The sequence below is a fragment of the Podarcis tiliguerta genome (genome assembly GCF_965153285.1).
Source record: "Podarcis tiliguerta genome assembly, chromosome: 3".
Lineage (NCBI taxonomy): Eukaryota > Metazoa > Chordata > Lepidosauria > Squamata > Lacertidae > Podarcis > Podarcis tiliguerta.
This window is the reverse complement of record NC_139536.1, coordinates 64366037-64390380: the sequence shown is the minus strand read 5'-3', so window position 1 is coordinate 64390380 and position 24344 is coordinate 64366037. Positions and strand designations below refer to the sequence as shown.

The following is a 24344-nucleotide window of genomic DNA, read 5'->3' as shown; positions in this document are numbered from 1 at the left end:
TTAACTTAAAATCCCTTGAAAACAGATGAATTATAAGAACATCAGTTTCTTTCTTCAAAATAAAAATAAGTTTGTTATTTGGGCTTTCATATTTCCTGTAAAAGTTAAAAATGAAGTGATTTCACAACTGCCATGCTATATTCATGCTATATTCATGTAACACCCTTGCTATATTTATTTTTGTTATATATTTACAAGTTAAGTACTGGAACTTGGTGTGGAATTGGGTGTCCAGTTATTATTTGTGTGTCCACACCTGTTTGATCACAGCTCTTGTGTTTATTTGCAGGTGCAGGTGGGGCAAGCAGACATCCAATGTCCCATAACAGAGTGTAGCGAACACCTGGATGAAACAACTGTCCTCTACAACTTGCCACATGATGACATCATCAAATATAAGTACTTCCTGGAACTTGGCCGTATTGGCTCGAGCACCAAGCCATGCCCTCAATGCAAGCACTTTACAACCTTCAGGAGGAGAGGCCACATTCCAACCCCTACCAAAATGGAGAACAAGTACAAAGTGAGCATGCTCACCAAAGCTATGGATTAGATGGCACAGCTGTGAGCTGCAAAAGTAGGCCAGGATATGGTGGGCATTAAATGGGCTTTCTTCTCTTACTGGAACCTAATGTAAGATGTGCTTTTAGAATACAAATCTATAGTTTCATACCCCTTACTAGCTAATTAATGTCAGCTTTCCAGAGTAGCTGGCCAGTTAACCTATTAGTTCCTTTCTTTATTGTACCGTGTTGTTGTTTATTTTGAATTAACCATGCTGCCTGAAATATTTCACGAAGTCTGGCAGTTCCTACATTCCACCAAGCATTAGGTGAATACCACCATACTTTTCAGTAAGTATTAAGTTGCATGAATCCATGGTTGAACTTTATGTAGGTTTTTGCTATGCCGTTTGATAACTGCAGTGGAAGCTAACTTAGAAATTCTTAAGGCCAAGCACTTGTTGATTGACTCTTAATTATGGGCCACCTTCTCTTATGTGCCCTGGTTCTCAGTAATTAAATAGGAGTACTGAAATAAGCCTGTATTGAGGGGCCCTGTCTGTGTAAATACAGTGTTCAAGACTTGTAAAACTGTTTTGTAGACTGACCAAAAGTCTGTTGTATTGGTTGAGATCCAATGTCATGCCAATGAACACAAGCGGTCTCACCCTTCATCTACTTCTTGTTGTAGTTCCCAAGGCCCCCATTTTTTCCAGAGGGTTCCTCACGCCTTCAGAGAAAATTTGGGGGGCACAGGAAGGATAAGCCCCATTCGTGTAAGTGCAAGTCTACTGCGCAGGTTCCACAATGGAATATTACCTGTTTACATAGCTAGTCTTTATTCCCATCCTTCTCCTGTTAATATCTAGACATTGGTGTAGAACAGGGATTCTCAAACGTGGAATCTACACACATATTAAAAATGTTATGAAAATGCTTTTTAAAAAAAGTTTTGAAAAATACGTACATTGAATTTGGCATAGCTCACTGTCGTCATCTAGTGTCACATATTTATATTTACAACACATTTAAAACTTTTTATTTGCAATTTCAGGTAGGTAGCCATGTTGGTCTGATGCCATCTAAATAAACAAACAAAAAAACCAAAAGCTTATACCCAGAATGTGCTACTGGACAATTTTTATTACTATTTGCAGCTGTATAGCTGAGTTCAGATTGTGGTCCGTAGACCATCAGTGGTTGGTGAGCTTCATTTAGGTGGTCTGTGGCATGTCTGCCGATTTGTGTTTAAAGATGGGAGATGGCACATCCATCACATTAAATGTTCATATTGATTTTCGATTGTATTTTTATTGCTATGAATTCCAATTGTAATATAATAAAATATATAAGAAATTAAAGAAGCAATTCAAATGCAATTAAAAACCATACTGCATCTACCAAAGTGTATTACAATGGCTACAACAGGTAGAAAAACTAGTCAGTGGTTCACAAAGACCCTCAGCCATTTTCAAGTGGTCTGTAAGGAGGAAAGTTTGGGAACCACTGGTGTAGAATCTTGGGCAAGGAGAATATTTGCATAAATCCTGTTCAGATTACTGGTATGTAGGTGAGTTTTACATGAACAATGTGAGTAAATGTTGCAGAATGCTTGGCTTTGAAAGCAGTCGGTAAGAAAATCTTTGTGGCACCAGTACCATAAAGCTAAGAAGAATACGTGTAAGCAAATGCTTTTAGCGGGTGGCGCTGTAGTCTAAACCACTGAGTCTCTTGGGCTTACTGATTTAAATACCTGTGATAGGGTGAGCTCCCATTCCCTAGCAGTTTGAAAGCATGCCAGTGCAAGTAGATAAATAGGTACTGCTGTGGCAGGAAGGTAAACGGTGTTTCCGTGTGCTCTGGTACTTGTCACAGTGTTCCGTCATGCCAGAAGAGGTTTGGACATGTTGGCCACATGACCCGGAAAGCTGTCTGTGGACAAACACCGGCTCCCTCGGCCTGAAAGCGAGATGTGCACTACAACCTGATAGTCACTTTTGACTGAACTTAACTGTCCAGGGGTCCTTTACCTTTCTTGTTGTTGTTGTTGTTGTTGTTGTTGTTGTTGTATGGTGCTCATACAAAACACTTTGTGTTCATTATTCATTAATGGAAGCTAAGTTGTTCTCCTTATCATTTGCAGATAGGGAACTGAGGCTGCTGTAAGTCACCCAACAAATTCATGGCTGGGCAGATTTGACTGCTGCATTTCCATATTGATTTGGTGAATGACAGTGATTCTATTCTAACTCCTTTTGAATTTCCACTCCTGGTCCCTTTTGCAAATTACATTCTGCTGCTTTACTTGTTCCATTAAGTTATGTCAGTGTAAGGAGCAGCATAATGCGAGATTGGGGACTGGTGTAATAAGATTAAAGTGCATTATATAACTGGATAGCTTAAAGGTAAATGCATTCCAGTGTTTATTGCTGCCATCTTCCATGGGTTGAATCCAGATTTGATCATGATTAGAGCAGAGCCATTGATACCATTGTGACTTAGTACTGTTTAATGTGTGTCCCATTGATTTTAACTCTGGTTGATTTCAATGGAAAACATAACTAAGCCTGGATCCAGCCCTTTCTTTTTTTTTTTTTATAATAATATTTATTAATTTTCCAAGTGTACAAAAAAGAGAAAAGCTAGAAATAATAATAAAAAAGAGGTACATACAATAAGATAAAAAAAAAAAAAAAAGGAGGGGAAGAGAAAGCAGGGGGGGAAAAGCAAAGCCAAAATATACCCAAACAAGAATCCCACACCCTCCCTCCACCCTTCCCTTCAAAACATACAAAAAGAACATCAAAAAACAAAAAACAAAAAACAACAACAACAACAAAAAAAAGAATAAATCTCCATCATTCCACATCTATTTTCAAATAACTTATTTCCTTGGCCTCCTCCCCTCTCCCCTTCTGCATTCCAGTTATTAATCAGATCAGCAAATTCTTTTCGTCTTTTACTGCTTACTCACTTATTTACTTAATCCATTTATATCTTATTATCTTCCCAGTTCAAGTAAGCGCCTAAAAACAAATTTAACTAAACTCCAATTCCCTAGTTAAAAAGAAGATACAAAAAACAACCACAATAAAAACCTTAAAACTTATACTTTTAACTCATATACCTTTAAATCTTATTCCCTCATTTCCTTATGTTGTTTCCACAAAAGCCGAATGAAATCATTCCACCATCTCCCATTTGTTCTTAATTATACCATATTATTTAAATACTGTTTTTTATTTTCCCAATTTTCCCCACCGTCTCATCTCCCTGGTATCAGGTACTGCCAGTCTTTTTTACCAGTTTTATCAATCTTATCAGTCAAAATTAATTTCCTAACCCGGTTCCCTTGTGTCCGAGGCCCTCAAATCATCTCCCTGTACTGCCTGCAAGTTTCTTCTCTGGCCTAAAGTTAAGTCCCAAAGAGCTTTTCTCTCAACGTCTTCTTTAATTTTCTTCAGCACGCTCGCCCAAACTTCATAATTCAGTTCGTAAACCAGTAGGTATTCCAAGGCGTGCTCCACAGTTTCTTTGGGGTAACAATCGTCCATCCTTTCAGACTTTCTCGCAGTGTCCCCGTCCAGCGTGTTTATCATCCATCTTGCGTCACTCAATCCATGAGGGACACTGCTCTGTCTTTCAACCTCAGTGTCCTCAAAGTCAGATTTGTCTCCATCAGTTTGGGACTCTGCTCCTAAGGCTTCCCCTTGCAAAATCAAGGCCGGTTTTAATTGCTTCCTCGTCTTTTCCAGTGCTTGACTTTGTGAATTTGGTTCCTTTTCCCGAGCCTCAGTTATTAATTTGTTCCCATTCTGTACCAAAGTCATTACATTCTTCCTCAGATCAGAAACACTCTGTTCAAAAATATTCACTTTATTTAAAATGTCATTCAGTAGAGCTGTTATTCTCTGAGCCATATCTTCCAGCTTGTTTTCCCAGTATTGTCTGCTGCCTCTCAAGGTCACTTCAGAACTTCTTGTCTACCATCTGGTCAAAATTTTCCATCTGCTATAACTATGTAACAGTCCCATTATCCAAGCAGGCAACATTTAGAAACTTTTGGCAACAACTTACTCTTCACTTCAGTTGTAAAAATCTGCCTTTCCACTCCTTTTTTCTTTCAAAACCTGCGAGTCGGTGCCAAAAAGTATATGTCTCTGATCCTCTTTCTCATTAAGATATAGTCCATTCCACCATTATTGTTGTTTTTAAATTATACAGGCTGACAGCCCGGTCCCAGGTTCTGAGACGGCGATAATCCAGGTCAGGTTTTCTGTCCTGCAGGGCTCAAAAGATAAAGATCTCCCCCTCTTCCCCTGCTTCCGAGGGAGGGTCCGCAAGCTTAGATGGTAAAATTCCTCGCTTTAAAAGACACCTTTCCCAAGCTCCGGATTCTAGCGTCTTTGCTTTAGTCTTTATGCAGAACGGAAGGTGAGCTTCCTGTTTATACCTTCACGTTCAAATGCCAAATTCAAATAATTTATCGTCCAATTCTGTTACTTACGAGGTCTTTTCGAGTCCAAATGTTCACAGGAAAAGTCGGCGCTTTCTGGCAACAGCTGTGCGGCTTCACTCCCTGAAAACAGCGATTGATCCGATGTGCCGTGCCTACTCACCCCACGTCGCTCCGGAGCCCCGAAACCGGGGTCTCCCCGCGAGTAGGGGGGGCACTGAAGGCACCTACCGAACCCCAAGTCCACGGTCTTCCTCCGACCGTGGTTTTTAGCGGGTCTCCGCCTCGCCGTGGCGGTCAGACCCTTCTTTTCAGGGAGCAGTCTCCTCCGCAGCGGAGGAAATCCGCCATTAGCCAGCGCGTCGACTCGGAAGCTCGATCCAGCCCTTTCTTTACTTTTGAATGGTTTAAACCAGAAACAATGTGCGAGTCCTTCTTTCCATTTATTTTTTTGACTTACACTCCACCCTTTCAGGCACAGACTGGAGATGGCATACATAATCTTAAAAGTTCTGCATTCTGCATTCTGTACACACCTGCACATAGAATAAATACAGTAGTACCTCGGGTTACATATGCTTCAGGTTACATACGCTTCAGGTTACAGACTCCGCTAACCCAGAAATATTACTTTGGGTTAAGAACTTTGCTTCAGGATGAGAACAGAAATCGTGCAGCGGTGGTGCAGCGGCAGCAGGAGGCCCCACTAGCTAAAGTTGTGCTTCAGGTTAGGAACAGTTTCAGGTTAAGAACAGACCTCCAGAACGAATTAAGTTCTTAACCCGAGGTACCACTGTACCTAGAATGCTTGATCAACTAGGAATGGAGTGTACTTAGCCTTGCCAGATCTTGCATAGCAGCAATGTGCCTGTGTGTCTGGAGCAGACACCCCCAACCTGCGGCCCTCCAGATGTTTTGGCCTACAACTCCCATGAGCCCTAGTTAACAGGACCAGTAGTCAAGGATGATGGGAATTGTAGTCCAAAACATCTGGAGGGCCGAAGGTTGGGGATGCCTGGTCTGGAGCTTTCAGGTGTGACTGGCAGGAAACATTGCCGCCCAACTTTGCAGGTTGTGTGTGGGTCTTGGGTTCATATCTCTGTGTGGATATTAATGAAGTCAATTGCTGTGTTAGAACTATTTATAGCTTTGAAAATGATAGGCCTATCATTTACAAATATTTGATTGGGTGATTGCCAGGGACTGGACTTCTAGTGAGAGACAGTATAGCTGTGGAATTTTCTCTCCAGGGAGCTCTCTTGCTCTCTTTCCATTTCTCATGGGGGATGTTGCATACATTTTTTGACTCCTGAAGGCATTTTATGACAATTTTGTGCCATTTCAAAAGACTGCTTTTAAGGTTGCTGTGTTTTATAATTGTTTTATGTTCTGTCTATCTTTGTGCTTTATTACTGTAATTTATTATCTGGAGACTGCTGTGCAAATTGAAAAGGGGGATCTGAATAAAGTAATTAAATATAAAGTAGCAGGTCTTCCCTCAAACCTGGAGAGTTAATTAAATTTAGGAACTTGGAAGTGTGCCAAAGGTTTGTGTGCTTTCTCCTCCCCCTCCCAGCTTACAGTTCCCTTCTCTATATCCTGACTTTCTCTAGCCACAGATTGTCATGACATACACATTTACAAGCTAGAGTTTGCCAATTTGGACATTATGACGAACTGTGTTTTAAGAAAACTAGCAAGTAGAGAACAGAACACTCAAACAAAAGTGGAAGAGAGAGCACATTGAGCCACATTATGTACCTGAGCCTTGAAACCATCTTTCAGAGATGAACTATGCAACTGTCTTTAGGTAGGATATATGTTATGGTTTTCTTTTTCGTTATATATAAATAGAATTGTAACATTAAATAATGTATGCACTATCTGTATCCTTTGGGAGACAGTGGAGGTGCTGTGTCAGAATCCAGATAATGCTTTTTCAAATTGCTCTCCGTCCACAATCAGAATTTCATGCTTTTTGTGACTCCCATGTCCTCTGGTAAGCTGTGATGAGTTGTGATGAGAAAGTTAGAATAAATGTCTGCTGTAGCAAGATCACTGTTCATATTTATTTCTAAAATAAGATTCAGAAGTTGTAAATGTCCTGGCTTGCTTTTGATCCATTTTTGCCTTGGAGAATTCCCTGTATTTACTATGGTGAGCATTTTTCTTAGTCATAACTCAAGTGAAACCCCCTTTGTCCCACAGTACATGAGAGCTGCTGGTACCAACTAGAAGACAAAAAGTCCCCAGACAGCAGGAGTGTAGGACATGTGCCCATCATCCCTGGCCATTGGTCACGCTGGAGGGCTGCATGTACCCTTTACCTGCCGTATATAAAACCAGCAGAACAACAGTGGGATTCTTAAACAACAATCGCCTTCCATATTTTATTATACTGCACAAACTAAAAATGGACTTGTATTGCAGTTATTTCTTGTGTAGGCAGATTGGGGGGGGGTGTATTCCGTTTCTGCCTAGCCCAGAAGTTTGTTTCATTTTCATTTCTCATTTGTATTCTATCTTTGTACATTTCTGCCTTTTTGCAACCTATAGCACGAAGGCAGGTGACAGATGAAGTGAAGGCTTGGTGTGATTGCATGCTTTTAGAAATAGAGCACCAAGGATGCCTACTGAAGTATCCAGCAGACAGGCTCTGTTATGAACTCTGTGGGATTCTCTTTCGTCAGAGGAAAAGTCAATATAGAAGGGCAGGGAGAACTTTCTCATTGTACTTGGTAGATGCTGAACAATGGAAGCTCGGATTCCTTCTTTTCTTGAAGCCTGCCACTGAATTACTGTAGGAAGTATATCCTGTAGATGAGAAAGGAAAAAATTATCTGCTTCTCATTAGCTACAGAGGCTCAAATAAATAATATTAGTGGGAAGGAGATGTAGGGAATCAGATATATTCAGTACTTTTATAATACTTATTAGAGGTTGGCAAATCATCTTTAGTCACCCAAATAATCTTATTTATTTATTTATTTTGTTTGGGAAGTGTATAAACTATTTGCTAAAAAAAAAGTGGTGTACATAGGGACGTGGGTGGCGCTGTGGGTAAAACCTCAGTGCCTAGGACTTGCCGATCGCATGGTCGGCGGTTCGAATCCCCGCAGCGGGGTGAGCTCCCATCTTTCGGTCCCAGCTCCTACCCACCTAGCAGTTCGAAAGCACCCCTAAGTGCAAGTAGATAAATAGGTACCGCTTTATAGCGGGAAGGTAAACGGCGTTTCTGTGTGCTGCGCTGGTGCTGGCTCGCCAGCTGCAGCTTGGTCAGGCTGGCCACGTGACCCGGAAGTGTCTCCGGACAGCGCTGGCTCCCGGCCTCTTAAGTGAGATGGGCGCACAACCCTAGAGTCGGACACGACTGGCCCATACGGGCAGGGGTACCTTTACCTTTTACTTTAGTGGTGTACAGTTATAATCAAAAGTAGACTAAAATGCACAAATTGGTTAAAAACAAATATGCATAAATAGAATTTCAAAGCATACATAAACATCAGTAAAACATTTGTAACAAACGTAACTAAATCATGTGTCTTGATAAGTCCACTCAAACAGAAACAGTGTCTAAAACAGTGTTGTGAAGGCACCTCACCTGATGTCAGCAGGCAAGGCGGTCCAAAGCCCAGGGGCTGCCACGCTAAAGGAGCAATTCCTTGCAAATGTTCAACAAACATTGTGTAGCACTTACAAGAATGCAAGCTCCACAGACTGTGGTGGTTGAATAGGCACATACAGGGTGAGGTAGTTCCATAAGCAAACTGATCCTAAGTCATTAAGGACTTTATATACCAATAGTAACAGCTTGTGCTTTGCCCTGTAATGAATGAGAAGCCAGTGCACCTTTTTGAGCACAGATGTAATATGCTGACAGACTTCTGCTCCTATTAGCAATCACGCTGTAGCATTCTGCACTACCTGGAGTTTCAGGACCAAGTGCAAGGGAAGCCCCAGATAAGAGTGTGTTGAAGCAATTCAGTCTTCGGGTTACAAATGCTTGGGAGTTCTGGGCTCATGCTATTCCAATCCAGGAACAGTCACAGCTGTTGTAGCAGCCAGAGCCGGTGAAAGGTGATCCTAGCTACCAAAAGCCACAAAGCTGGATCCAGGAGCACCCCAGTTGTCATTGCAGCGCTTTCAGAGGGAGCACAACCACGTCTACAGTAGCAATCATTCAGTTTCCCAGACATGAGAACCACTCACCCACAGAGCCTCTGTTTTGACAAGATTCAAGCTCAGTTCGTTTCCCCTCATTTAGCCCAATACTGCATCCAGGCTCTAGTCCAGGAGCAGTACAGCTTCTCCCAATTCAGATATTATGGAGAAATAGAGCTAAATCTCAATAGTGTCCCTTTCCCCATTTTACAGCTTTTAATGTGCAATACAGTACCATATAGCACACATGGGAAGGCCTCATTCAGGTGGAAAAAAATGTTCCTCCTGTCCTTCCGCTGCTCCTAAAACTCTTCTCTTCATCCATGAAGCCTCAACAGAACTACAAGGCTCCTGTTTCAGGATGGAGCCTTGAAAAGGATGTTTTTCCTCTCATGAGGTGGGGAGAATCTGCAATGTCTTGTTATTGCCCTTAATCTTCAATTCAGAGCTTCATGATAATGCCCAGTGTAAGGAATGTTGAAAATGCTGGCCTTCCCAATAAGCAGCTGGGGATTTTAGTTTTTTGTTTTTTTTAATGTGGCACTCTTAGTTAAACACAGCTTCCATCTTAAATTTGTATTAGGCCAGCTTTCCTGAGCTAAGTGCCTTACAGTTGCCTTACTGTTGTTTAGAGACATTTCAAAGAAAGTAAAAGGGATGTAGCAGGATTATTGGGGGGGGGGGGCTAAATCATCCATATTGGAAAATTAGCATGCAGTGCCCACACCCTAGTTTCCAAACCTTTGCTAACAGTTGACGCCTCTTATGCTGCATTTCTCTAGCAATGCACTGCTGGTTTGGCTAAGAAGCGGGAAAATTATCAAAGCCATTAGTGTGGCATTCTTCGTCATCCCCATAACATAGTCAACTAACATAGGTTATTTTGGGAAAATGCTTGTGCAATCTGAATTGTGGCTTCCTAATCACATTTATCGGGCAATCTTCAAAACTGTTTTCTTGTTTTGTGCTCTTATTTCTACAGATACAGTGCCCAACCTGCCAATTGGTGTGGTGTTTTAAGTGCCACTCTCCCTGGCATGAAGGTGTCAACTGCAAAGAGTATAAAAAGGGAGACAAGCTGTTACGTCACTGGGCCAATGAAATTGAACATGGGCAAAGAAATGCTCAGAAGTGTCCAAAGTGCAAGGTAAGAGAGCGCATACTAAGTTACGTTTCTGTTTGGTGCACGAATATTCTGTGAAGTTTTCCAAACTGAGATGCCTTAGTGAAATTCACTCACGTCAAGTTAAGTGTCATCAGTTCTGTTGGATTCAGAATAACTTGATCCCTGTCATCTGCTGACATTGCTGCTCTTTTACAAAAGTGCTTATCTGTCACCCTATTTATGTTTGTGGTAGCTGAACTGCTGAGTTTCAGAGCGCTTAACATTGCTGGTCTGCAGAAAAATAAAGAACTCAAGCCTTTCAATACAAGTTAATGAATGTGTTTGATATTTATGGAATGGCACTTTCACAAGAAGCAAGATTCCGGAGAATCCTGTTGCACCATTCTGCAAAGGGAACCTGGGGATGTGGTGGATAGCTCAATGAAAATGTCAACCTGGTATGAAGCTATTATTGGGATTATTAGGAAAGGAATTAAAAATAAAACTGCCAATATAATAATACATATGTATTACAGTTCTGGTCACTGCACCAAAAAAAAAAAAGAAAGAAAAGAAAAGAAAGAAAGAATATTTTTCAGCTGCAAAAGGTGCAGGAAAAGGCAAGCAAAGTGATCAAGGAACAGCTCTTCTTTGAGAAAAGATTACATTGAGTGAGGCTTTTTAAGGGGTAGGCATGTAAGTAAGGGGAGACATGATAGAGGTATGTCACATTATGCAGTGTGGAGAAAGGGTGAAATCTCTCTCTTCTATATAACGCTGGAGTGTTGTGAGTAGACTCTTAAATCCCATCTCTAACATAAAACCTGGTCTAATATATAATGCCAATATGAAATCAAATTTTGTATCTTTTTTCATAGTAGCCTGTTCGATATAGCGCAGGTGTGAGATTGACCTACAATTGAGACAACACTTTAAAAAGGAACATAATAACATTTATTATAGGAATTAATATGTGTACAAATGAGATTAATTTAAACATCACAATATAATGTGAGGTTACAAGTATGAATGTTATTTCTGCCATAAAGTTGATATTGTTGATATTGTTACTAAGGAATGCAGGATTCACTTTTGTCAAAATAAATCCCTGCTTAAATCCAGGGTCTAGTTATCTCTGTCATTTAAAAGTGTTGTTTTTTGGATTGAAGTCTTCACACAGATCCAGCCCTCACTTTTCTACTTATTGACTTGATGGATTTTCAGCTGCAATAAGGATTTATTTATGGGCCAGGAACACCACTGTGGCTTTAGGTTGCCAGTTGCTTGCTTGCTTGCTGAAGTCTTTCACATTCCTTAAGCACAAAACTTCTCAAACTGTCTATCACCAGCTGCTGTCTTCTGTTACTTCCCCTTCAAGAGTTTCTTCAGGCTATGAATCTTCCTCTCAGGCTTAGCCTTTTCCCCTTCGACATTTATTCTTCTCTGCCTGCTCTCCCTGCATTCTTTAGTTTGCGCTTCCTTTCTCAGGCTCTTTTCTGCCTGATTTGAGCTCCAACGGACCCTCTTGATAGTTCTTTGCCTGGTGTTTTGGTCTTCTTCTGGTCACAGATACTCCCTTCTATTGAGTTATGTTTTTAGAATGACCCTCAGATTACCATTCTAATGCTCCTGATGAGTATAAATACCAATTACTTCTAGTTCTGCTAACTGCCAAATATGCATCTACCCTTAGCAAATGTAACCAAGGCTATTGTTAGGTGCCAGGCCTCCATTTGCAGAGGTTTAAGCCAGGCCTGATCAGATACAGCTTTACCTCATGTTTCATTTCAGGCTGAAGTATTTAATCATAGTACAACTCTTAATTCTAAACATCTATCATTTTACCTTAAGCAATAATAAATAGTTAATAGTGTTTTGTTTTTTCAAAATGGCTCATCCAATGAAGGTGAATGATAGGATACACAAAAGGAAGTACCATATTTTTTTGCTGTATAAGACTCACTTTTTCCCTCCTAAAAAGTAAGGGGAAATGTGTGTGCATCTTATGGAGCAAATGCAGGCTGCGCAGCTATCCCAGAAGCCAGAACAGCAAGAGGGATTGCTGCTTTCACAGCACAGCGATCCCTCTTGCTGTTCTGGCTTCTGAGATTCAGAATATTTTTTTTCTTGTTTTCCTCCTCCAAAAACTAGGTGCGTCTTATGGTCTGGTGCGTCTTATAGAGCAGCAGCTACAGAATTAACTACCACAGGATGTAGTGATGTCCAACCATTCAGGCCACTTTAAAAGAGGGCAAGACAATAAAAAGGCTATCAGTGGCTACTACTCAGGATGGTTATATTGCCTCAGGTATTGGAGGCAATATGTCTCTGTGTTCCAGTTGCTGGGGAGCACAGCCTGGAGTACACTTAGACCTGTGTCCTGTTGGTGGTTTTTCCATAGGCATCTAGCTGGCCAGTGTGGGAACCAAATATTGAACTAGCTAGGCCTTTAGTCTGATCCAGCAGGGCTGCCCTTGTGTTACTATGGGCTTCAGCTGATGCTGAATGGTTGTGACCGCAACCTTCATCCCAAGCATGGAGTTGGGGAAGGGTCAGGGATCACTGCCAGTTTGATTCCCACATATCTCTTCAGCTTTAAAGTTTGGAGAAAAGCTTAATATGCCTGCCAGAGGGGAATGCTACACTTTTGACGGCATGCATGGTGTGTAAGATTGATAAAGCCTTTCTCTTAGTCATTACTCTAAACCAGATCTCATTTACCTTTGACACATTTCAGATAAGAATTTATTTGACAGATTGACATTCAGGATGTAACTGGTTTGGGGTTGGTTTTTGTTTGTTTCTCTTGGTGCTCATGTTTTTAAGTAATACAGATTTCTTTTACCTCCTTGCCCTTACTTGGCTGAACTTTTCTATATATAGGAGAAAGCAAAAAGACCAAATTGGCTTGCCCCTTGAAGGTATGGGTCAGGATGATATCTAGAAGTTGTCTTGTGTAAGCCCTGTTGAAATGAATGGAAACTGCACAAGGGTGCTTGGGTGGATTATGCCTGTAGTAGATAGAAAGCCTTTTTTGGTCCCTTGCAGTTCTGATTCTGTGGTAGATGAAGCTATATGAACAATGTGGAATACGCATAGAAAGGAATGACAGCTGCTGTGGACAAATGCCAGCTTTTGTTTTATGTTAATGCTACAGCATTAACTCTTCCTTTGTACTTTGTGATTCCTATTAGACAGGTTGCATAGCTCAGCAGTGGCATTATGGCAAATGATGTGACATAACAGCTGAAACAGTATTATTGTATTTCTTTAAAAGGATAGCCTGCAAAGATCTTGAAGTACCTTTTTCATATCGGTGTTCACAAATCTCTTTCATGTGCTGATGCCTGCGTGTTGTTTTTACAACTTTATTTTTTTCTGCCACTTAGTAAATAGTAAACTTGTGACAACTTACACAGAAAAGAATAATGGTTTACAGTGAGACATTTTCCAGTTCATTTCTCGTGTTTAAAATCTTGTGGCAAATATCTGATTAAGGGAGCTTGATAGCAAGCCTGAGAAAAATCTGCACTGAGGACTTTCAAAGTGCTAGTTAATAATGGTCAATGGAATTTTTGTTTGATCACAGCTTTATCTACTTTGCTGTCAAATTCTCTTTGGATGAGATCTAACATCATGCCAGCAGATGTAGTAGGAATTCTCCCTTCATCTCCTCTGCTCTGCAGCTCCCTGTTTGCCCCAGTCTTCTCCAGAGGACCCTCCAACCCTAAAGAGCAGGTGCAGAGAACAGGATCATGCCCTATTTCCACAAGTGGAATTGTGTTGCATCTCATTAACTATGTTTCAAAACTAGTCAACTGAAACAATTGTACCGTGGTACCTCAGGTTGAGTACTTAATTCGTTACGGAGGTCCGTTCTTAACCTGAAACTGTTCTTAACCTGAAGCACCACTTTAGCTAATGGAGCCTCCTGCTGCTGCCGCGCTGCTGGAGCCCGATTTGTGTTCTCATCCTGAAGCAAAGTTCTTAACCTGAAGCACTATTTCTGGGTTAGCAGAGTCTGTAACCTGAAGCGTATGTAACCTGAGGTACCACTGTATTATTTTCATGCTGATAGATCAGCCACTCCACATTTTTGTTTCTGGATACTTTACATAAAAAAATAAAATGAGTTAATACTCATACCACTCCCTCCATAGCTTTGCATATGTGCTAGTAGTCTTATTGCTGCACTTCTAGTTTGTTTTGAGGAATTTGTGCAAATCCCTGAAGCTAAGAGATTTATTAAATTAATGTTGTTAAAGTTAGGGTAGATAATTTTGAAAAGGTGGCGGCTATGTGAATAGTATTTGGAACAGCTAATTGAGAGAATAGATTTACATGTCTGTTTAATCAAATAATAGCACTAAAATGGAGAGCCCCTGATTGCTCTGCACTCTGAAGAAGCAAGCAAAGGAGTCAAACGGCTGTTGATAGTCACTTTGAATGGAGTCCAGAATCCCTCTGGAGGAATGAGGAATATTTTATATAATAACACTGTAAATTGCATTAAATAATTGAGCTTTATGTGCAGTACATGAATTGATATCAGACTTGTACACTAAGGGTTATAAAATGCTACGGTAGTGAGGAATGGTGAATATTTCTACCAACTGGTTCTGCTTGTTTTCACAAAACTGCATTCTCACTGTTCAAAAAGGAAGTAGGGTATGTTTTGGAACACTTTGTTCTGATATGAAACTGACGTTTTAGATTTGCAGCATTGCATTCATGTACATTCCTTGTGTTTACTGTGAGTATGCAAATCTTCAAGGCTATTGTGATTCCCAAAGATGAGAGATTATAAACCTCTCTTTGGGAACAGCTGTCCTAAATTACTATACCACTTCTATTTACTTAGCTAACTACTTGCCTAGTGCTTGTATAATACCAAGGGAACATATTTTTTTATTTGCAAGGCAACATTTGTGCAGTTTTCCCCCATCTCAGGGCCTGGCTTCATACTTCTGAATTGTAAGATATTAAATGGAAGGCAAAGGAAGTTCAGGATGATTTATGGTAGACGATTATCTAGTTCGTTAATACAAACTGTAAATCTTGTCCTCATTATATTAGCCTTGGCTGATTTGCTTTTTACTGTTCATTCTGCTCATACAGTTCTGTGAGTCTCAAGTGCAATTTTACCTTTTTATTACCAAGATGCTCTTCTACCATAACACACACATGCAAAGTAGTGCAGGGGGCAAAATGAATTCCGTGTCTGTTTTTATGTAGTTTCTTCATTTGAGATCTGACAAACAAGCATCTTTACTACACCCTGCTGTTCAGTGGATTGCTCAACTCTGCTTCAGATTTTATACCAGATTCTGACAAAGCACTTTTGAGATCTTCTGATTTTGTGGCTATCCCAAGGGAAGGAAAGAACTGTTAACTTGAGCAGAAAGAGATGGATCAGGCTGTTAATTGTATCATCTAAAAGGACTATGGTTACTTGCTTCTTTGGAGTCATGATTTCTGGTTGCCAATGAACTTTATGAGGCCAGTGTGAAAAGCTGAGATAAGTGGTGGCTGCCTCCCCTTACTCAAATTTCCAGCAAGTTCCTTATTGTCCAAATCTGTTCTTTCCACATGCACCTTTTATCTCTTAGTAGCAACTGGAGGTGGGTTGCAGATAATATGCCTAAGCGTTGGACTTGACCTAGGAACTGACAGTTGCTCTCTTTGTGCTCCTATCTTTTACATTTTTGGCATATGTTAAACTATCTTTCCCCCACTTCTATGTCACGTCCAGCTCTTTCACATTAAGGAAGGGGGGAAACAGTCCCCAAGTTTTCATCTTATTAGGTATATCGAAGCTTATACAGGCCACTCCCAATTTACATGGGGGTTACATTCTAAGTCACCACACATTTCAGTGATATAGCATATATTTGAAACACAATTGAAAAAGCCTGCAAACACCCCATTCCACCCCTACCCCATTCTACCCCTTTTTGTGATGTTTTTGGGTCACTTCTGGATTTGGCATGATGTGCACTGTCGCCATCATGCACGTATCAGATGTGACTAACGATCTCTGCCTGTATAAATACTTAAGTGATCTTCTGATCTCGTGCCCTAAACCTCAGGCAGTTCTTTTCTCCAGAGTAACAATTTTCTAAATGGGCTAGAAAGTGCCTTTCAAGCACAGGCCAGACCCAGACTTGCTTAGTTTCAGCAAGATGCTGGGCTTGTACCACATGGGGACCAAAACAACAAGACAGAAAGCACTCCAGAAAAGATGAAGAGTTCTTCCATTAGCTTTCAGCATTTCCAGTCATCACAAGTGAAACAGAATCTGCCATAGTGCATGTTACATTGATTGTGATTTTTTTTTATTAAAAAAGTACATGCTTCAGATTTTTGATCTACTCATTAAAGTAAAAATAAAATGCAGAGGATACTGAAAAGTCTTGAGAGTTTCTGCATATGAACTAGAGATACACATGGAATTTGATTAATTTGATGAAGGTTATAAAAACTAGGAAGACACACATGTAATACAGAAAAAAGTTAAATATAAAATGTAGCATACATTTTGAGTTGCTATACACTGCCTTTAATTTTATGGAAATGCATAATACACATTTTTAAATAAATCAAGATTATATTTGCCGCTTTAGTTTTCACGTATTCAGTCTTATGCATGGTGTGATATCTTTGGCAAAACTATTGTGGAGGTGAGCCAGATATCATGGTGACTCTTGGGGCTAAGAAAACATCCAGGTGACAAAGAATTGGTGGAAAGGAAAACTCATTCTTATAGTACCCTCTGCTTGCCATTGTGACAGCACTAATCGTGCCCTAATAAATGGACTATTTATTAATGCATTTGTAACAGAACAAATGCTTGCAGGTAGAGAGAAGGCATGTCATATATAAATTGTATTGGATCACAGGGCATAAGACAAGAAGTATGCAGTAAGAGGGTTTAAAAAAAATTTACAGTAATGTGTAATATTCTCAAACTTATTCAGAGAATTTTTTTAAAGTACTGGATAACACTACAGTAAAAATACAGTAATATGAGCTGAAGATGCAATGAAAAAGATTTTAAGAGAAATTCCATGGGCTTCTGTTGATGCTGTTGAATGATGGAATAGAATTTTAAAGGCAGTATATAATGTATAATGGAAATGTATTGATGAACGCAAATGTACATGGCTCTTAAAATAGGTTCATGAACATGAAGGGAATTAAAGCTGTAGAATGCTACTCATTTTCTGCTGCAGTCCTACACTTATCAGAGAGTAGATCCTACTGAACTTGAAGGGAATTAATTTTGAACAGCAGTGCTCAAAAATGGTGCAGCTACCCTGTTCACTTGGGTAGGGTTTATCTGGGAAATAATAGAACCGCTGAAGAATCCCAACAACTCTTAAATTATGGAAGCAAACATTAACAGTACCAAAAGTAGACTCCGGTTATTTAGTTTCTTTTAAATTGTTGTATTTGTTTGTGTATTAAAAGCAGATTACTCGAGCTTCTTAAATGCCACTGTCACAGTTTGTGAAAATCAGGCTGTTTTGCAATTTGAAGAGGTTCTACTAAGTCCGTTAACAATGAGGCAGTAAACTTTTTTTCCAGAGTTCCACCTTGTATGATTCTTTGTAAGACAATTGAATTGACTAAGAACCAACATGTTTATTTATTTTTTAAATAACTTTTTCTCTTTTTCTTTTCTGTTTTGCCTGTAAAGATCCATATCCAGAGAACAGAAGGGTGTGACCATATGACTTGCTCACAGTGTAACACTAATTTCTGTTACCGCTGCGGGGAGAGATACCGCCAACTCCGTTTCTTTGGAGACCACACATCAAACCTCAGTATATTTGGATGCAAATACCGCTACCTCCCCGAGCGACCACATTTAAGGAGATTAGTGAGAGGCTCTGTCTGTGGTGAGTGGATGACGGCACTTTGCAAAGAAATGCTTGATGAATACATATGGCTAAACCAGTAAGAAATCCTTTTTAAAAAATAAACATGTAACAAATGAAGTCTAGTGAGTGGTGTAGCTTCTTGGGATGAAATTGAGCTGTTGGAGAAAACAAAATAGAAATCTAGAAAACAATATTGTATATTGTGGCAGACAGCATGTGAAATCTGTAACAGTGAAAATTACATACCAAAATGTATTTGTTGTTCACAAACTTCATAATTTTCTGTACCTAGAGCACACACAGTCAATTGTGTAACAATGATTTGAATTTTGTATCTAGAATTTGCTTCAAAGCCTCTTAGCTTACAATGGGAGCAAACCAAGTGTCCATTATTATTGAAGTAGACTATTACATTGAGTTGTCCTGCTTATGTGTAGCAGGAGGTTTAACAAACTGAAGGACATCATCCTCTTTCTATGCTCCTCCTGATGGAAACATGCAGATGGGGACAGATATACCCCTGTTTTAAGTCGTTTACAGACTTCTCTTTTATATTACTTACTACAAAGCTCAATGACTAAGCTCTTTAGTGACGAAACGTCTGATTACCGGAATGACGTCCAAGCGCTGAACCACTGGTATAGCACAAGTGGACTATTTATTACTGCATTTGCAATTGTTCAGATAAAATCTATTGTGGAAAGAGAAGAAATGAGCACTGAACCACTGATATATTACAAGTGAACTCTTTATGTACTGCGTTTGCAGTTGTTTAAGATAAAACCTATTTGGGGGGGTGAAACTACTTTTGCCATTTTTATGGCCGTTTATTGTTTCTTTACAGGTAGTTACCATGGTGATATTATCTTGTGTCGATTGCAGTAGCCATTGTCTCACCACCCTGTTTATTGTTTTATGTGTAGCATTAGCAAGCCCAGTGACTGGTGCTGCAGTGGGTGCACGGCTGGCATGCTAACTCTACATGCAAATGGACTGATTCAATATAGTGTGTTCATACATGATAGGCAGTGTGCATGGAATGATTTCAAGGAAATGTGCTTTGCTAATAACTGCAATCAAGTCTGTTTTGGATCTGGTTTTTCTGTGCAAGTATATTACATCAAAAAAGAAACATCAGAACTGAGCGTGCTCAGTTAAGATCACTGTAAGCACTACATAGTTTCCTTATTGAGTGGGGAAATCTCTATATTGTTTCTCAAATTCGAATTGTGCCTAATCTAAATGGAATCACAAGTTAGCTACCTTGCCACCCTTTGAGCTTTGTGACTTCTTGTATCTCTCAACTGCATTTCTTATCTGGATAAGGCTGTGACACTGTTTTTTAGTTAAACTCTCAATATTTAGAAAGTGATTTTTAAAATAAGCAAAACCTCCCACCAATTTGCAGAATTATGTGGATTGGTTAGGATTACTTTGTGATGTGTGAAGAGTTCCCTGCATATGCTCAGGGACTTGTGCTTGGTTCCTAAAAGTTGCTGACCTGACTGGCTGCCATCTGTCCTGCTAACCCCGATCCTTAACTCTGTTCTGTTGGCAATGCTCTCTGCACAAGTTCTAAAAATACCTTTCTTTACTGAAGAAGTAAAGAAGTACTGAAAAGAGACTGCATCCTGGCACAAATTAAGTCCTCGACCAAAAACACAGTTTTGGAAAAAATGTGGAAAAGTATAGAATGTTTAATTATATTAAAAATATTATCAGATAAACATATTTTTCAAAAATAAATATTTAACATGCCAAATTATTTCACTATATTACAACATATCCTAAATGCGTTTTGACACAGATATCTTTAACAGTGGCATAATACAACGGGGGAACACTAAGACATAACTGTCCAATAGACCTTGGCTCTTGCATATGAGGCTTCAAAGGAGGAGGACAGAGATAATTAACTTCAAATTGAGTTTATTAGCAATCAACCTGGACAAACAATTATTCATCAAAATAGTCATCAATGTTTCCAAGCCAAGAAATATAACCTTCTTTCTACAGTATCAAAGCTTAGGCTAAGCATGAATAAGCTCTGTGTCAGAATGTGTTTGGCTTATGTTGCAATATATTGCAGTTATTTGACTTACTAGGGATTTATTGTTGAAGTATTTATGTGATAGTTAATTTACTGTAATAAAAATTCTGTACCTTTTAAAAAACACATTTTACACATTTTCCTGGACAATGTTTTTGGGTGACTAGGTTTTGTGTTAAGGATTATTTTTATCTTCATTTGTCTGCACTTTAAGCCATGTCAAAGTCACTCTGTTACTTGATACTAAATACTGATTTCGATCTCTGCAAGATAAGAGGATATGGGTACCTGGAAATGTCAGTTCTGTAAAACTTTACTTTCAACACTTACTGTAAATAGGGGTTAGTTTGTCGTAAGTGATGGGGGAGAAAAACCTATTGGGAGGGAGGGAAGAGGAAGGCACTGCTCCTTTGATATTATTAACAAAATATTTCTCTCTTGTCAGTCCTACGGAGTGCCAGGGGAAAAAATTGTTCATGGTTGCTAAAATTCTGAGATTATAAGCTTTTTTTTAAACAGCCTTAAATTCCGGATTGGGTTTTTTGCGTTACCCTTTCACAGTAATCTCAGCTGTTTGAAGCCATATTGCAAAACAACATTTTCCCCTTCTGGATGCTAGAAAACAATTTAATAGGTGTCGTCATGGATGTCCGCTGTGGGGGAAGTTCAATCCACCACAATCCACATATTCCAAGGTTTCATTTTTAAAAAACAGTAAGTTTCTAGAATTTGTAGATCCTGAGATATGAAGTAAAACGTGCAGGTGCTCTTCTTCAGGGTAGATGGGGGTGACAAACTATCCTTTCATTGTTTTACTTCCTTCTCCCTCCACCCACCTCAAAAATTCAGATGGATGCCATCCTTGCTCTGGATAACTCAGGTGTCGAGAAATGCTGTGTATATTTCCATCTGTATTTTTGCTTTGAAAACTTATGTAACCTCTGCTGATGTCAGAGTGTAACTGTCAAGATTCAAAGGCCTTGTGCTGCAGGCTTGTACAGACGGCGACCATATTGTGTGGGGTTTACGTTCCTGGCCCCCACGTGTGTTCCTGCTCCACCCTGTTCCACCCCCATTCTGCCCACTTCCAGATCCCAAAGGACCCATAAGCTGTCGCACGTCCATTGGATGTGCACAAAATAGTCCCCGCCTGTTGCTGCTTGGTGAGAGGTGCAGAAAAGGGAGGGAGAAACTATTGAGTTTAATATTTATAAACAGGATGTGAATCAGGTAAATTCATTGTGATTGGTCACAGAAAGAAAAAGACTGGTTGACTTGAGTTCTAAGTCAGTGAAGAATGGGCAGTTAAAAACAGTTGGATGAGGAAGGTATGAGGCAAAGACCAGAGAAAGCTGAAGACAAATGAACAGTTGAGGCCTGAATATTAATTTATTCACTCTGGCACGTTAACTTTGCTGGTGCGGGTCAGAAGAAGGGAGTTCGTGGCTTCATTAGGCTAAGAGGCTGCCATGTGTAAAGGGCTTATCAGAGGAAGGTGTATGCCATGAAGTGTGTACATGTGCACAGGAAAGTGAGTGAGTTGTGTATTGTGAAAATGTTATGACGACTTTTCTTTTTTTAAAAAAAATATGTGTTGTGTTGTGGCCACCATGTATGTTTTTCCTGTCATTATGAGACAGCAAGAGCATAATTGTATGTAGTCGGTAAGCTTTTTAGGGCGCAGTGTGTAGAGGTTGGATTATCTTTGCAAATAACAATACTAGTAGCTGCAGCAATGGTAATTACATTGGCTCTTCAATAAGCTGACACAGCAGCTCTTGGTAATGTTAACTCAATAAAACATATAATGAGTGTACTGACTGCTGCATTACACAATTACTGATAGGTTAACAAAATTACTGATGGAGCTACCATTCATGGACACAACACTACTCCTTTTTGAAAATTGTAGGAATAGAGGAGTTTATTGGAAGGTTATCAAACAAACAAAAAATTTTGCTCTGCGGTCCCTCTTCTGTAAACTATGATCCCCTGTCACCAGTGAACACAACACAGGAAAACAGTGTTTTCAAAAGGCATCATACAAATAATGGGGTAAACTCTTAATTTAGCCAGCATCTACCCAGCTGCTTGGGGAGGTAAGGGGCTGTTCCAAATTTGGACATTTTGGCAGGGATTGCAAATCCCATAGATTCCCTGGAAACAGGCAAAATACAGCTCTTTTAATTGTATTAAGTTGTTAAAGCAGCATCTGAATCCAATTAAGTGAATTAAGTAATCACTCACATGCTGCATTACTAATTGTGTACTTCATAACAAGCCATGGAATACATTTCCCCATATTTATAGGGATTTTTTCTCCCTTGGCATATAACTAATTTAACTGTTGCTTTCACTGCTAAGAGATTTAGCATGGCTAGATAAAAGATTTCCTGGGTAGCTTACAAAAAAAAAATGAAAACACAATATGCAATAATAATTAAAAATAGACAATTGCATAGAAGCAGCAATCCAGATTTTTTTAAAACAACAACACCCAGCTATAAAGATTGGATGGATATAAAGGTTTTAACAGGGCACCAAAAAGATCATAAAGAAGGCACCAGGTGAGTCTTTCTGGAGAGACTGATTCATAGGCGTCTGTATATCACTATATATTTAGTGAGCAAAGAGATGCCTTCAATATCTATGCTGAGGCTGCCTCAAATGGGCCAGTTGGGGACTTAATGGCATTCATGAGATGGTCTCAGTACAACACATGTAAGTGGCTAAGTAAACCCCTCTAAAGAACCAATATCCTTGCTCTTAAACTGGAAGCAGTTATAAACATCAGCATATTGCCATAAATGGAAATTTTAAATTGTTCTCTGTCACTCGGGGGGTTGGGGACACTTTAACTTTTGGATAGCCAAAACCAAACGTTTAGCATTAGTAACCAATGTAGGTAAGTAACTAACCAACCAACCAATGTTCTCATAATATGCTATCAGAGGCTGTATACATTGGTTTTGTGCCTATAGGGGACAGAGTGATGTTACTTGAAATCTCATGTTAACAATTTTTTTCCTTTCCTTTTTAGGTGGGAAGTTGCTTATTGCACCACTGATACTGGTTCTGGGACTGGTAATAGGAGCCATAGCTGTTATCATAGGTAAGAACAAAATGCTATAAATAGTATGAGGTAGCATTTTGAAGTAAGGAATATATCCATTTCAATGATAACTGTTGTCAGAGGGGCAATGAGCAGAAATGGGGCAGTTTGTGGGAAACTGTTTGCAGGTAACTTGTGTACGTGGAGCTCCCGCTCATAGGATTCACTTTTATATTCTTCTTCTTACCTCAGCGTTCCCACCATAGCTCACCTCATTAAATAGCTCACCTCTAAACCTCTGATCCTTTTTGGAGAGACAAGACCAGGGAGACAAGAGGGTGAGGAAGTCACCCTCCACCCAACACCTTCTGCAGGCAGTTCTCTGGTTCCATCACAATTAAATACATTGTGCATAATGAAACCACCAGCAGCGGTTAAAACAATTCAGCAACAATCCAAACTAAAAATTTCAGAAGAGCATAATGTTAAAATAAATTTCCACACCACAGATAACAGAGTTTTAAAAGCTGGTAGAAATTTTAGAAGATATTTATTATTATTTATTAAATGTCCATAGCACCCTCCATCCAAAGATAACAGAGCAGTTTACAATATAAAAAATGCATACCATAATTACAAACAAAAGCAAGCATTATTATTATTTACTAAGCATCTGAAAACCAGAAGACATCTGGCTGATCTGCAGAAGGCCCTGTTTTGTGCTTGCCTGCCTCATGTACGGATAGAACAGTAAGCAGGCCCTGAAGCAGGTTTGTGTGAGAACAAATGGTTCCGTAAATTTAACAGAGTATAGACAGATGGGTGAGGTTTTGCTGATTAGATACCTTAATATGCCTGAAATGTGCACACTACTCCCACATCTCTAGTCAATGCCTTACAATTATGGTTACAACAATCCACTTCAAAAGTAGAATTCCCAAAATAACTGTGGTGCAGATGTGCCCCAAAACATCCAATCCTACTTCCTTCCAGGTACCTTTGCCAGTGATTGGCGTAACATAACGTAGACATGTGTGATATCAGAGGCAGATTTGCTCCTTCAAATTTTGACCTTTTTGAGGCCACAATTCAGCAGCCTCCCCGCCTCTCATTTTTGGTTCTGCTCAATTTACT

General features: G+C 39.7%; 1 protein-coding gene across 1 annotated transcript in view; it reads left to right on the top strand.

Moving 5' to 3' along the window:
- RNF217 (ring finger protein 217) overlaps nucleotides 1–24344 on the top strand; it is a 49213-nt gene that overhangs the window by 15280 nt on the left and 9589 nt on the right. The window contains exons 2-5 of the mRNA XM_083435165.1: nucleotides 290–523; nucleotides 10103–10267; nucleotides 17925–18126; nucleotides 23199–23270. Of these exons, the coding sequence (XP_083291291.1) occupies nucleotides 506–523; nucleotides 10103–10267; nucleotides 17925–18126; nucleotides 23199–23270 (457 nt within the window). The 5' untranslated portion in view covers nucleotides 290–505. The remainder of the gene's footprint in view (nucleotides 1–289; nucleotides 524–10102; nucleotides 10268–17924; nucleotides 18127–23198; nucleotides 23271–24344) is intronic.